At 43.6% G+C, this 14,419-nt stretch overlaps 1 protein-coding gene across 3 annotated transcripts in view; it reads right to left on the bottom strand.

The window, feature by feature from the left end:
• The window catches only part of garnl3 (GTPase activating Rap/RanGAP domain like 3), a 393,291-nt gene that overhangs the window by 102,225 nt on the left and 276,647 nt on the right, over positions 1-14,419 (bottom strand). For all 3 annotated transcript variants that reach the window (XM_069906232.1, XM_069906154.1, XM_069906300.1), the window contains 2 exons: positions 11,988-12,091; positions 3,811-3,919 (listed from right to left, as the gene is read on the bottom strand). In XM_069906232.1, the coding sequence (XP_069762333.1) occupies positions 3,811-3,919; positions 11,988-12,091 (213 nt within the window). The remainder of the gene's footprint in view (positions 1-3,810; positions 3,920-11,987; positions 12,092-14,419) is intronic.

Below are 14,419 nucleotides of genomic sequence, written 5' to 3'. Positions count from 1 at the left end.
TGCTACCACTACTTGGGCTCTCCAGGGGCTGGTGCTGACTTCAATTATCCTCTCATTCAAAAGCCGCTGTACCTCTGACCTAAAAAAGGCCCTGTCCCCGGCAGTGTATCGCCTACTTTTGGGGAAATGGGGGTGAGGTTAGAGAACAGCGGTGGAGGGTAATCTTGAGGGTGGAAAGGCACAGATCATGCGTGGTGGATAATCTGAGGGTTGCTGGCTGGAAACAATGGGAGGAGAGGCCGGGGGATTTCCGTGGGTAAAGCGCAGTGGGTGGTTTAAAAACTGCTGGTTACAGACAGTGACAGGGGGATGGGGCCCATCATACTACATTGTAATATTCTTAAGGTGGCATCGAAGGTTCAGCCCCAGCAGCAAAGCAGCGCAAATCTGCAGCATCACGAGGAGTTTAAAGTCTTTGTAGTCTGTACCCCGTACAGTCAGAGTCACTACTCAGTAGCCACATACATCGGCCGCTTCAGACGTTTGAGGCCAAAGAGACTTTGTTGTTTACTGGCCTTACCGTGAGGGAGTAACATGGCACCCTGTCGGGGTGGATGAAGCTCTCCGTCCTCCCACTATCGAACAGGCAGCTTGCCATGTGACTGTTTACCCCAATGTCCATCATCGATCTGGCGAATTGATGAGAGCTCCCTTGGTCTAGCTGATGGAGGCCAGTGTTGAGTCGCTGTTGGGCTCCGTAGATACAGTGGATTGTTCCGGTGTTGGGTTCCAAGATGATGGCCCCACGCAGCATTGCTGGGTTGGGAAGATGACGGAGTCCAAGATGACAGCCCCCAAGGCCCGCACGCAACACTGCTGGGTTTAGAGGGTGACCCAAATTTACACACCTTAGCATAGCGTCCTTTCTTCCCACATTTAGTGGAAACCACATCTTTCACTGGGCAGCATTTTCTTGGGTGTTTTAGCAGGCCACAGGAGTAGCACTTTGGGTACTCATGGAGTACAGCAGCCATGGTTGGGACGTGGCAGTGTGCTTTAGCTTTGCGGCCCTTCCACTTCTCAAGATGGTGGCACCTACAGTAACCACGAGGCGGCCACATTGTTGGTTAAGAACACATCCATGTTTTGAAGGGCTCTTGACCTCACCCTGCTCCAACAGTCTCTGCTGGATGTAGCTGGATCTTATGCCTGCAACATATGTGTCTCTGACCAGGTCCTCCATGTTCACCACGGCCGTCTCAGCCTTACAGTCTCAGGCCCCAAGGTACTCAGTGCTCAATTCCCCGGGTCTCTGCTTATGGGTAGACCCTGCTTACCTTCCTCCAATATTGGCATTTCATTATGTCCATGGCTATTGGGTACGACTGGGCGTCCCTGATCATCGAGGGTACTGCAGGCCCGACCCGGGAATACAGTACTTGCAGCCTGTCATCCTCTAATCAGATGATAGTAGAGGAGGCCTGCAAGAACACTTTGAAGTAACACAGCCAGAGTTTGAATGTGTCAGGTGATTGTGGGTCGAGGTCCAGCTTTTCTGGCTTCAGGAACTGCTCCATTATCAAAAAAAAAACTGTTGCACCATCAATAACTCCAAAGATTGGAAGTTGTAGAGAAAATGATAGGCTTTTGTTTACAACAGAATGGAGGAACGTCCCTGCTGACCGACGGTCCTGGACTGAGGAGGGGACTGTGGCACAATTGCTTTTATTCAGGAGTCACTGGGAGAAGCCTCAGACACAGTCAGCAAGGGGCATGTTCTAACACATCCAAACATATATACATCACATCCAAACATATACATAGTAGTTTACCACAAAGGGGATGGAAAAATAAAAGTGTGTGAGAGAGAGAGAGAGAGAGAGTGAGAGAGAGAGAGAGAAAATAAGTGCAGGAGTTGGTAAAGTAATAGAAATGGTGGGACTAGACGGGAGAGGAGTTTACCCAAAATTAGAAAAACTGATGTTCATGCTGTTGGGTTTAAGCCTGTTTCTTAAATTTATGTTCGGCCTTACTCTGCCAATGGATGAGGCTGAGGACAGACGTGTTGGAATGGTTGGTGGAGTTGAAGTGGTTGGCTACAGGAAGATTAGACAGGAACTGGGCAAAGCAGTCACCTCCTCTGTGTTTTGTCTTACCAATGTAGAGAAGGCTCACACACACACACACACATGAGTAAATGTGTGTGTTATACACACACACACACCTCTCTCTTCTCTCTCTCTCTCTATTTATATATATCAGAATCAGGATTTATGGTCATGAACAAGCCATGAAATTCGGTGTTTTGAGGCAGCATCACAGTGAAAACATACATATTATAACCATCTTACAACATTATTATAAAAAATAAAAATAACAGTGCATGAAATGTAAGGCAGTGTCTTTGCTTCATTGATTATTCAGGAATCTGATGGCTGTGGGGAAGAAGTTGCCCATGTGTCATTGAGTGCTCATCTTTAGGCTCCTGTACCTTTTTCCCAATGGTAGCAGAGAGAAGGTGTGGCCTGGGTGGTGGGGGTCTTTGAGGATAGAGGCTGCTTTTCTAAGACACCCCTCATGTAGATGTCTTTGATGGAGTGAAGTCTGGTGCCTGTGATGTTGCAGGCCAAGTAAACAACCCTCTAGAGTTTATTCTTGTCCTGAGAGTTGGCGCCTCCATACCAGACAGCGATGCAACCATCGAGAATATCTCTCCATGGTACACCTGTAGAGGTTTACAAGAGTCTTCAGCGACATACCGAATCACCTCAGACACCTCACAAAATAGAGCTGCTGGCGAGACTTCTTTGTGATTGCATCAACATAGAGGCTCCAGGAGATCCTTGGAGATGTTAACACCCAGGAATATGAAGTTCTTGACCCTCTCCACTACTGAGCCCTCAATGAGGACTGCGTCATGTTCCCCTGACTTCCTCCTGAAGTCCACAATCATCTCTTTGGTTTTGTTAACATTGAGTGCAAGGTTGTTGGTGTGACCCCACTCAACGAGTTGATCTATCTCCCTCCTATATGCTTCCTCATTGCCGGTTGTGATTCTGCTGACAATGTGGTGTCATCAGCAAATTTGTAGATAACAATGAAATTGTGCCTGCTCCACAGTCATGGGTGTAATGAGAAGAGCAGTGGGCTAAGCACACATCCCTGAGTTGCGCCTGTGCTGATAATCAGTGAGGAGGAGATGTTGCTTCTAATTCGTACTGACTGTGGTTGGCTGATGAGAAAGTCAAGGATCCAGTTGCAGAGGCCCAGAGTTTGTAGCATCTTGACCAGCACTGAAGGAATAATGGTATTGAAGGCTTAGCTGTAGTTAATGAAGAGCAGCTGTATGTATGAATTGCTGTTTCCAGATATGAGGGGAGAGCCAGTGATATTGTATCTGCTATGGAGCGATTGGTGTGTGTGTGTGTGTGTGTGTGTGTGTGTGTGTGTGTGTGTGTTATATATAAGTGTGTGTGTATGTTTTTCATCTATTGTGGCCTAGACTGGGTAAAGACTTCCCACTAAAAACATTGACTGACCATTCCTCCCCATGGATGCTGACTGAGCTGTTGAGTTCCCCCAGCAACACTTTGTTGGCAATGCAGCTGCAGAACCTGAGATTTCTCAATGCAACAGCTGTGGGTTGTCATTGCCTGGTGCAGTTCCCCGGATCTGAAACTGGCCCAGAGACTCTCCACCACCTTGCTTCCAGAATTGACACAAGTTAAGATGGGGGACAAAGCATCAGGGTTAAAGGACTTGTCCCCAACAGCAAGAGGTCATGTTGGATGCAGGAAAGAGGAAGGAGGCATAGATCTTCAGATCACAGACATTCATCCAGACTAGCAACTGCACAAGAGAAGAGGATACGTGTAAAGTGCGAACGGATCATAGACGGTTTGAAGGATGATGATGAGTCTTCTCCTTCTTGGAATACTAGAGTTACAATATCATTCCCAATATGTCGTTTCCTTTCCACCTGAAAAACAAAGAGTCAGAACTGGTGTCACTTATTGCATATTGATGTGTAAACAGTGTTGAAGAAGTTTCTTCTTTATAGATGTTAATTTACTCTCTTTATCACATCCACTATCACCTTACTTTTTTTTTTACACACCTTACTCGTGGAAAGAAAGGTTTGAACCATTAGCTAATTTTCCCAACTTTTCCCCAGATATAACCTGTTATTGACCACGCATCTCTCGAGCTCCATTTGTGGGCATCGTAAGAAAGGAGGGCATTTGTAATTCACCCCTAATTATCCCTTTCACAGAATGGCTTACTGGGCCAATTACAATGCAGAAGGTGCTATATGTAGTCTGAGTTAGCCAATTTCATCCCGATTAATAACAGTGAATCATAGGGATTTTTACTATTTGGAACTGCATAATCACTGATTATAATTTTTAGATTTTATTTTATGTCTGTGGAACAACTCTTAATGCCCAAGGAAACTCTCATGTGTGTATACACAGACAGCATCCAGGGAGAGAAATGGGCAGATGATGTTTTGGGTCAGGGACCTTTTGTTTTAGAGTTGACTGTCCACTTCTCTGCATGGATGGTGCTTGACCTGCTAAGTCCCTCCCGCTTCTGTTTGCTCAATAAAATGCTCACATTAAATCCTCACATCTTCAACCTGTGCATACTGTCTCTGGGGCAACACCACAAAATCTTTATCACCATTAAATACCTATGCTCTGAGCTTGAATTGGACCCAGCATTGAAAGAAAATTGTTGTGACTGCTACATTGATATTTACTGACACTGAAGCTTTTATTCTAAGTGGTGCGTGGGTTGAATAAGATAGGCCATCAATAGTGATATCATTAAGCACAGATGGCATGTAGAGTTCCTGTAAATGCATACCTACACTAATCTGTAGTGCACCTTTCGGGAAACTGCAGACTATTACTTTCAAATGAGAAAATCTGAAGACGCTGGGGTCGACAGCAATACATAAATGGGCTGGATAAACTCGGGAGGTCACATAGCACCCATAGGAGTTAACCAACATTTCAGGCCTAAGCCTTTTCCTGTGGATTCTGCATGACCGGCTGAGTTCCTCCATCACATTTGTGCATTGCAGTATATTTTTGTGTGAGGAAGGTGAATTCTTCAATGCACGAAAAGGCTGTGACACAATCTGGAAAATTCTTGCCATGTGCACAGATTTGGGACTGATTGGGAGGATTACTTATTTAATAAGTACAATATTGGAGGCTTACAGCTAAAGCACAGGTGAACAAAAGGTTAAGGAAGAGTTGAATCTGGGTACTTCCTGGGGCGACCCAAGGGAGAACTGCAATGTGTATAAATGCTTCTGAACATCATAGACATTCAGAGACATTTACAGGCCTGGGGTAGAACTTAGCTGTTTTTTTTTTAAAAACACTAGTTTAAAACCACACAATAAAACACATAATTAAAAATAATTAAAAACAATACAAATACATGTGGTATATAAAAAAGAAAGAAAAATATGAACCCCATCCCCCTACAAAGAAGAAAAAAGAGAAAGAAGGGGACAAAAGACCCTCAACAGGGGTGCCTATTACTTTAAAGTCTCTTAGAGTATACGGAGACTTTAAGGAGAAGGGAATGCCAGAGCTTCATTTTTCCACCCATATTTTGTAAATAAGGGCTCCATATGTTCCAAAATATAATATTTGTCTTTTAAATTATAAGTAATTTTCTCAAGTGGTCGACAACTCCAGACTTCATCATGCGATTTTCTATACACAAATCCATATCAGACTTCCAAGTTATGGTGATACGTTTTCTTGCTATTGCTAAAGCAATTTGAACAAACTTCTGTTGATACATATTCAATTTCAACTTAGGTTCAATATTCTTAATATCACCTAATAAAAATAATGTTGGATCCTGTGGGAATCTAATCCCCATTATTTGTTCCAATAATGTACCCATATCTAACCAGAAAGGTTTAACTTTAGGACAATGCCAAGTAGAATGTAAAAATATACCAATTTCCTGTCCACAGAACTTACCTGGTTGCCAAGTGCTTGCCAAGTGTTTTGTGAGTGAGGCTATTCCTCGCTCAGCCACGCAACGGCAATCAAAGAATATTCCTGGAATTCAGGATTTGATCTGCCCATGAGAATAAATGTGTTGCCAAACTGGCAGGTTATAAACCTGTTCGTCTATCAAGCTTGCCCCAACCCATCATGTCCCCTCCCCAACCCATCTCCTGAAGGCTAAGGTGAGAACAATAAACACCATCTAAGCTTTGCAATAATCTGGGCAGCGATGTGTGCCGATAGATTATCTGATATGTGGCCACAAAACACAAGGTTCATATCATGCTTTACAATGGAGTAAATTTTCTAAATTCACTGTCTGGAGCTGAGGTGTCTAATTTTATGTAAATGAAATATTCTGTCAAATATGAAGCAGTGTTTATTTAGCATCTTTCATTTTCCTGATAGTTGATCTCAAAAGAGTTTACCAGTAATGCAGTACCTGTGAAGAACAGCCCGTATTGTAATGCAGAAAACCTGACTGACCAAGCGGAAGCACCGAACACCTTGTTTTAGCAGCATCAAGTGAAGGACAAATGCTGGCACAAACATCGGGGAGAACTCTACTCTTCTCTAAAAGCATGGTGTGAGATCTTTTACATCTCTTTGAATGGCTGTATTTGAGCAGTGCAGGCTTGTGGGCCGGAAGGGGCTATTACCATGCTGCATCTTTAAAATTAAAAAAAACCAGCTGATAGGGCCTCGGTTCAACATCATACCTGCAACTTGGCCCTTCTGTCAGTGGAGCACATACTTAATGCAGCACACTGGAACCTCCACATATAAAATCTTTATTGACTTGCACAATGAGGAGGGAAAGATGGCGACAAACAAAAGGGGAACCTTGGTCAAAAAAAACCAATAGCTTCTTTTAACAAAACACTGCAAGTTCTCTCTTGGAGAACAGAAATAACAAGAATACAGTGTTATCAAAAGGCTCAGCCAATGTAACAAATGACAAAAAAAATTTAGCAAAGGAATTGCAATGTTGATTGAAAGTAACTAACAATTTTAAAAAATTCTGCAGTTTAAAAATATCAGCTCGCTCTACAAATTCTCCAGCATGCTCAGAAATATAATGACCTAACCTGGGTGCATTGCCAATGAGAAGGAAAACTGTGTACAATTTTCTGCAAATATATACTGTGAAGCTAGCTGGTGTTGACTCTGTCAGGCTGCAGTCAAAAATAATGAGAGGAAAATAACAGAACAACTGTGCAAGCATAAAAGGTCAGGTGTGAATTGGTGCCTTAAAATAGAGGGGAGGATGTGGAGAAATTTCTATAAGAACTCTACAGTGTGGGGGACAAAAATACAAATAATAACCAAAGGAAGGGGAATATCTTGGGAATGATCCTTGGACGATAATGTTAACTGTGTCTTACAGTTGTACTGCACCTTGAAAATTCAGGAAGAAGTGCATCGCTCAGCATATAAATGGTAAAATTGTCAGGGTTCCACCAGCCATGGAAAAAGAAAACTCAGCTGCTGTCTTGGAAATGGAGCACAATTGGATCAAACAGTAATTTGGGGCCTTTAAAATTATTTGTCGTGATAAAATATTCAAATAATGTATGGGAAGAGCACTACAGATGAACATACCAGTGATTCATTTGTGAATCTCAACACCTAGTGATGCGAGTTATAAATGGAGAAAAAAGGATTTTTTTTACAAATGTGCTGTTTGGAAACAAGACTCTCTTCTACTCCTTTGAGTTGTTCTTCCAGTGGCACAGATCTGCTAGGTTATTTGAAGTGGGTTATTGCTCAAAGACCTGAAATTTAACAAAGTTTGGCAAGGAAAAATACTACCATTAATTATCAATGTTTTAATTGAACTTCAGTTGAAAAGCCTTGGGTCAGATATTAAATTCAAGGCATGGAGCAGTATCTGATAAAATATCCTGTGCTATTGATTCACAGATATTCGGTCTAAAGTTCACCATTAATTACAGCACTTTTCAAGTAATTTTCAAAGAGTTCCCTCTTACCTCTTGCCTGCAGCTAAATATCAGAAATTCAGGAGACTACAGATGCTGGGATCTGAAGCCAAATACAATTTTTCTGGAGGAACTCAGTGGGTGGGGTAGTGTCAGCGAGTGATAAGAAATGATCAATGTTCCAAGCCAAAATTCCTCATCAGGACCAAGGAAAGTTAGTGCAGAAGCCACGTGAAGAGGACAGAGTGGGAGGGGCGAGGTAGGAACCCCGCACAAGATTGGCCAACCAGGCAGAGGCGAAGTATGACAGACAGAGGCAGGGGATTGGCAGATGCCAGACCGAAAGGGAAAGATGCAAGCCAGGGGGTCAGGTGGAGAAAGATGGGGTGGAATGGGGAATTAGAAGACTAAGGATGCCAGTGCTGTAACCCGAGAAGAAGATGAGAATGGTGGTTAAAGAGATGGGGTGGGGACAGAGAGGGGAAGTCGCAGTGGAGGGAGAACAGAACCAAAGAGGATGAGGGAGGAGAATATCATGGAAATACCTGCAGGCTAGACAGCAGCAATGGAGGGAAAAACAGAGAATGTTTCAGGTTGATGTTGAGAATTGGAAAATATTAGATTTAATCTGCAAAGACAGGGAGGCAGGAGGGAATGATAGGCATGAAGAATCGACTGTGGTCCTTATTGAGAGGAAGAGAATTACAGATGATCTGCTTACAGGAGACATATAAAATGAAGATGAATTAGAATTGGAGGTTGAAGAATTGGGTTTGTAATGACATTGGCAGAATCCTGTCTCGCCGCTTCTTGCAATGAACTGGTTGAATGCATATTTTTTTTATGAACTAGAGAATAAAATCTTAAATTTAAAAAAAAGAAAAGATGTCAAGGCACCAGACTTTCAGTCTCCTGAAGGGAGTTTACAGTGGAGAGGTTGGAGTTGCTACCAGACATAGAATTCACTGAATCTGGAGTGCAGGCCCCAAATGTAATCCAGGTACAGAATGCTGTCCTTGTTGGATAACATTTCCCTGCTCAGGTGTGAACATGGAACCATGCTGCACATGAAGGAGGAATCGACCGAGGCTGTTTCCCTTGGATGAGTTCCAGATCCAGGGAAATGCTTGCAGGATAAGGAGGGATTGTTTCAAAGCAAAAGGAGGAGAAATTGGTTTGGAGAGAGGGTGACAAGTCTTTGAAAAACTGCAGAACAGGCCCTTCGTCCCACAATGTCTGGGACGAACACAATGCCAAATTAAACAAAATCACTTCTGTATGCAAATGATCAATCCTCCTCTATTCCCTGCATAATTTTGGATTTACCTCAAAGCATTTTTAAAGCTGCCATTGTGGCTGCTTCTCCCACTGCCCCTGACAGCCTATTCCAGGCACCCACCACTGTCTGTGTAAAAAAAAACTTGGCCCACGTATCCCCTTTAAACATCACCCATCTTCACGTTAAGTGAATGACTTGATCAATGAGGACAAAAGCAGCCCATGCACCATCATGGCTGAGTTGGAAGGTGGTGAAGATGGATATAACCAACTCCTTTTTCTCCTCCCCAACCTCCATGCCACCCACACATCCTTCCTCCACCCTCTTCCTTTCCTTCTTTCTCATCCCCTTCCCCATCACCTCTTAGGTCCAATCATTTCTTCTCCCACCCATCTGTGTTCACCTATCAACCTGCCAGTGTTTCCACCTCTCCCCTCACCCCACCCCTCTCCCTGGTTCTTGCTATTCTTGATGAAATGTCAACTGTCTATGTTTTCCACGGACGCTGCCTGACCCATTAAGTTCCTCCAGCATTTTGTGTGTTGTCCAAGATTTCCAGGCCAGTAGACTGTGTGTTCACCTCCTTGCATCTGTTGATGCTGTGATTGAGTTAATGACACATACTAACAAAGTAACTGTTGAATTTGTGTGTCTCCTTGACCTGAATTAAGGAAAGGTTGACAACACTTAGCCCTCATCCAATGTACTGGGCATGAAGGATGCAGAGGCGTATCCCATCTTTCACACTTACTACTTTCCCAATTTCAGCACCAAGCCATTAGAGAGCAGGATAGAGCTACACCAGAACTGGAGATGTTGGAATCTTGAGCAAACAATGAAAAGCAGGAGGGACTCAGCAGGTCAGGCAGCATCCATGGAGAGAAATGGACAGTCAACGTCTTAGGTCGGGATTCTTGCTCCAGTTGAATAAGAGCAGAGAGCCAACGGCCCCATTAGGACTCTGTGTGTCTCTCAGGGGTCAGCAGTTGACCAGCTCCTGACTTGCTGAGATACGGTCACGTTGAATGGAGCTCCCAGCTGGAGAGTGGTTGAAAGCTCGATCCAACATTTTGTCAAGGTCTTACTGCACCTCACCTTTAACGACCTTAGCCAAACTCACAGCATTTTTAATATGAAAAAGTGTTCCTGCTCTTAATGTTGTGGTGTTTGTTGGTTCTAGTGTTTTCGGTGTAGGCCGACTTTGCTGAACAGCAGGCTGTTTGCTGTGAGACAAACACCCTGGCCCATCTCGAACCTATTAGCTGACAACAGTGCTGTCAACAGATAGTATTTGCACAGGATGAGAACTTCAATTAGGACAAAACAGGGCCAATTAACTGCAGCCTTATTTGAAATTCATGTGACTGCAGGAAGTGAAGGCAAGCCATCCTTCAGCAGCCATGGGTTACAGCTCCCTGATTCAACTGTTAACTACCTTCCATTCCAATGAGATTTCTGGTGTTTTTCACTGATCCAAGTGCCAAGAATGATGGTAAGAATGAAAATTATACTTGCCAAAACACAGCTAATATAAAAAAATCTTGCCAGTTCTTAAAAAGTGCAATGTAATTAGTGAAGCACTGAAGAAGACTAAACTGCTAATTGATCATCAAATTTAATTTGTCTCTTTGAGCCTTCAGAAGTCATTTTTATCATATTTGCCTCATTTATGAATTAAGCAATATAAATGGATGCAAACTAACCTTATTTCATCAAAACTCATTCTCTGTTCCTTTCTCCTGGGACCCAAAACTTCACAGTTTACAGAGTGTGTATTCCTTTTACATCGCTGAATATAACTAGCGGAAAAAGTCTGAGCACAGGAAACTTTGGGAGCAGGATTGTTTCAACTTGACAGAGAGTACAGATTAAAGAAACGAGTTAACAAGGTTTAGTTCATGGAGCTACATTTAACAAAAGGAAACATTTTAGGGAAACCATCTCAGAATCTTCCTGATCTCACTAACAGAGTTAGGCTACTAGTCCAAAGAAGCTCAGAAGCAGTCATTATGGAAAAAAATGGTTAGCCTTGATAGAGGCCATTCACCCATTATTGCATGCTGGCTCTTTCATAGATGTCCTGTTCAGCAGACCCCTCCATCTGAATTTAGTTTTTAAGAACTGTATCTGCAGGAAGTAAGTTTTGTGTTTTTACTGTATTTGTCATTTCAGTCTCAATCTGTTCCATTTTCTCCACTCTTACTAACTTTTAATGATTTTTGTACAATCTTTGTCTTAATAAAACAGAAGAAGTCATCTGTTACAAGCAAAATCATTAAAATCCCAAAAGATTTGGGCATTATATACCTGAATCTTTGTGGGATTTGGCAGCTTAAAAACTAGCTGCTTCATTTCTTGCATTGAAGCAGTGGCTGTGAGCAGAATATAAAGTGGTGAAACCCGAGTATTGGCGGTGTGCTCACTGTCCCACTGGAGAATGTGGACCCGTTCCTCCGGGGAATATGGTTACTGTCCTGCTGGGGAAGGTGGACCCCATCCCGCTGGCGGTGTGGTTGCCGTCCCGCTGGCGGTGTGGTTGGCGTCCCACTGGGAACCGTGGACCCGGACCCGCTGGGGGACGTGGTCACCGTCCCGCTGGGGGATGTGGTTGCCGACCCACTGGGGAACATGGTCAACGTGCTACTGGTGATGTGGTCACTGTTGTGCTGGAGAACATGGTCACCGCCATACTGGGGAATAGGGACACTCTTCCGTGCACGAGGTGTCTCACAACTCGGCCATGGTTACAGCTGCCACTGCCCCTTGATAAACTGAGTGACACTTCACCTGCTGCTTGTTTTCTTTGGAGTACGGCAGCATCGTGGAGACGTGAAACATGATTTCGTGCCCTTGGTACACGGTGTATATGGAATGAATTCCCGTGGTGTCATCTGTGAATACAAAAAAAGCTGACTTCATTTCTAGCACTAGAATTAATCACCAGCATATCCACCAGAAGTAGCACCAGCCCCCAACACCTTCCTCATTCTAAATGCCATGGAACAACTCTTGCTCCTTCCTCAAGAAACAGGTATAGATGTAGGCCACACAAGGCCTGCTGCTGGCTTGTGTGTCTGTGCACAGAGACGCGCGTGTGTGTACACACGTTTGTATGTTCTGTGACAAATTATGTTGTATTTTGTATTGTATATAGATACGTTTTAAAGGAGTTAAATTAGGGCAGGTTTTTTTTAGTGTAGGTCACATACAAACACTTCAAAACAGATCTCATTTAAAATCCCAGAGCTCTGCTCAAGCCAAACAGGCTGGGTCCGAGTGCCTTTGCAAAAGCTTTGGCGCGTGCTCAAGAGATTTCATTAATGGATTGTTCTTTTGGAAAGCAACAGATGAAAGAACTCGGAGGATTAGGTCCGGAGCCACAGGCTGTCTGAGTGCAGTTTGCTGTTCTAAGAGGGTCATGTGGTTTTGCGAGCAGAGGGAGTCAAACAGGCTTTTCTCTGAGAGGGAGAAAGAGAGAGAATTGAGTTCTGCAGTTCAACAGATCAGCAGCAGCAGCTGGGACTGGAACAGGACAAGCTGGCAAGCTTGTGGAAAAACCCCATTTTGAAGACGGGTTGTGAGTTCTTAGTTCAGCCTGGTTAAAACCCTTGTGGTCCATGCAAGAAGAGAGGACTAACTGCCTAATGTTTCACTTGAATTAAGGGTAACAAAAAGGAACTCTGTGGTAACCTGAAAGAAAGAGGTTATCATCTGGAAAACCCTGATGGGGCAAATTTCTTCAGCAAGACACTGACGTGCCTGATTAGCAGGAGTCAGTTTGTGTCTAGCAAACAACAAATCTCTCTCTGAAAACCAACAAGAACCTTCCTGCGTGGTAACCATTTGCCTTTCACGCACCAAAGCCTGGTGAAATTCATAAATGTTAAATTCTGTGCATAGTTTAAGAATTGCCTGATACCGGTGAACTTGGAGGAATGAGGTGAGATTGGACTGTGAATCAAAGAACTTTTCCGAATTTACATACACATTGCATACATGTGCACTTAGAATTAGAAGGGGGTTATGTTAGGTTAAGTTAATAGTAATAAGATAAAGTTTGATCCTGTTTTCATGTTTAAAGATAATTAAAAGCAACTTTTATTTAAGAAACCATTTGTCTTGGTGAATTTCTGTTGCTGCTTGGATTTGGGGTCCTCTGGGTTTGTAACAGTGCGTAGGAATGTTTTAGTGTGCGTGTGTTTGTGTGTTGTGTATGTGCATTCACATGAGCGTGTGGGGGGTGGGTGTATGTGTGGGCATGGGCATTTGGGTGACTGTATGGGTGAGTGGGTGTTTGAAGATTTATGTGTGTGCAAGCATATAAATGTGTATGTGTTTGCATACGTGTTTATGTGTGTGTTTATGCACAGACTGTTTGCTGTATGCTTAGACTATCTACATACATCTGTCTATGCTTACATGTCTGTTTTTTGCCTGTCTCCCTGTGTTGTGCACATGTGACTATGTAAAGGTATGTTTGGGTGAATGGAGGTGGGGGGGGGGGAGAGAGAGTGATAGAGAATGAGAGGGGAGGGAGAGAGAGAGGGAGAGAAATGGGACGAGATGGAGAGGAGTGAAGAGGTGAGAATAGGGGGAGAGAGGGAGAGTGGGGGAGAGTTAGAAATGGGGATGAGAGAGTGAAGGAGGGAGAGAAAGAGAACTGGTAAGAAGACTCTGCTGGTGACAGCTGCCATCTGGCTCAGGATAAATAATGCTAAGTTGCTTTGCATTGTTCAGTACCATAGCAGCCTCACATTCACCTCCCAGCCTCTGAATGAACATGAAAACAGCAATGGACAAAATCATTAACTTGGACTTGTGAATGTTCAGGTCTAAGTCACAAGCAAATTTAAATCTGGATACAGCAAAGACTGCAAAACAAGCTGGGAATCAAATAACATGCCACTTGCCTTATGGGCCACATATTTGCAGGAACCTAGGGCCAGGCATTTTTTTTCAAATTCTATTGGAACATGATACTTGTGAGCAGGAGTAGGCCATTCAGTCCTTCACCCTGCTTCCCCAGTGATCCAGTTCACCCTGCACCTTTGTCCCAGCGCTCCTCAAGAGCTGACCTTCTTCATTTTCCATCTTCTATGATTCCCCTTGTGTTCACCAATCCTGCGATCTCACCCTCATCACATTCAATAACAGAAGCTCCAGGAGATAGTTTCAACAACCCTCTGCATGAAAACCTGATGTTGCCCTTGCTTCTACTG

The sequence above is a fragment of the Narcine bancroftii genome, chromosome 1 (assembly GCF_036971445.1).
Source record: "Narcine bancroftii isolate sNarBan1 chromosome 1, sNarBan1.hap1, whole genome shotgun sequence".
Classification (NCBI taxonomy): Eukaryota; Metazoa; Chordata; class Chondrichthyes; order Torpediniformes; family Narcinidae; genus Narcine; species Narcine bancroftii.
This window is presented reverse-complemented; position numbering and strand designations above follow the sequence as displayed.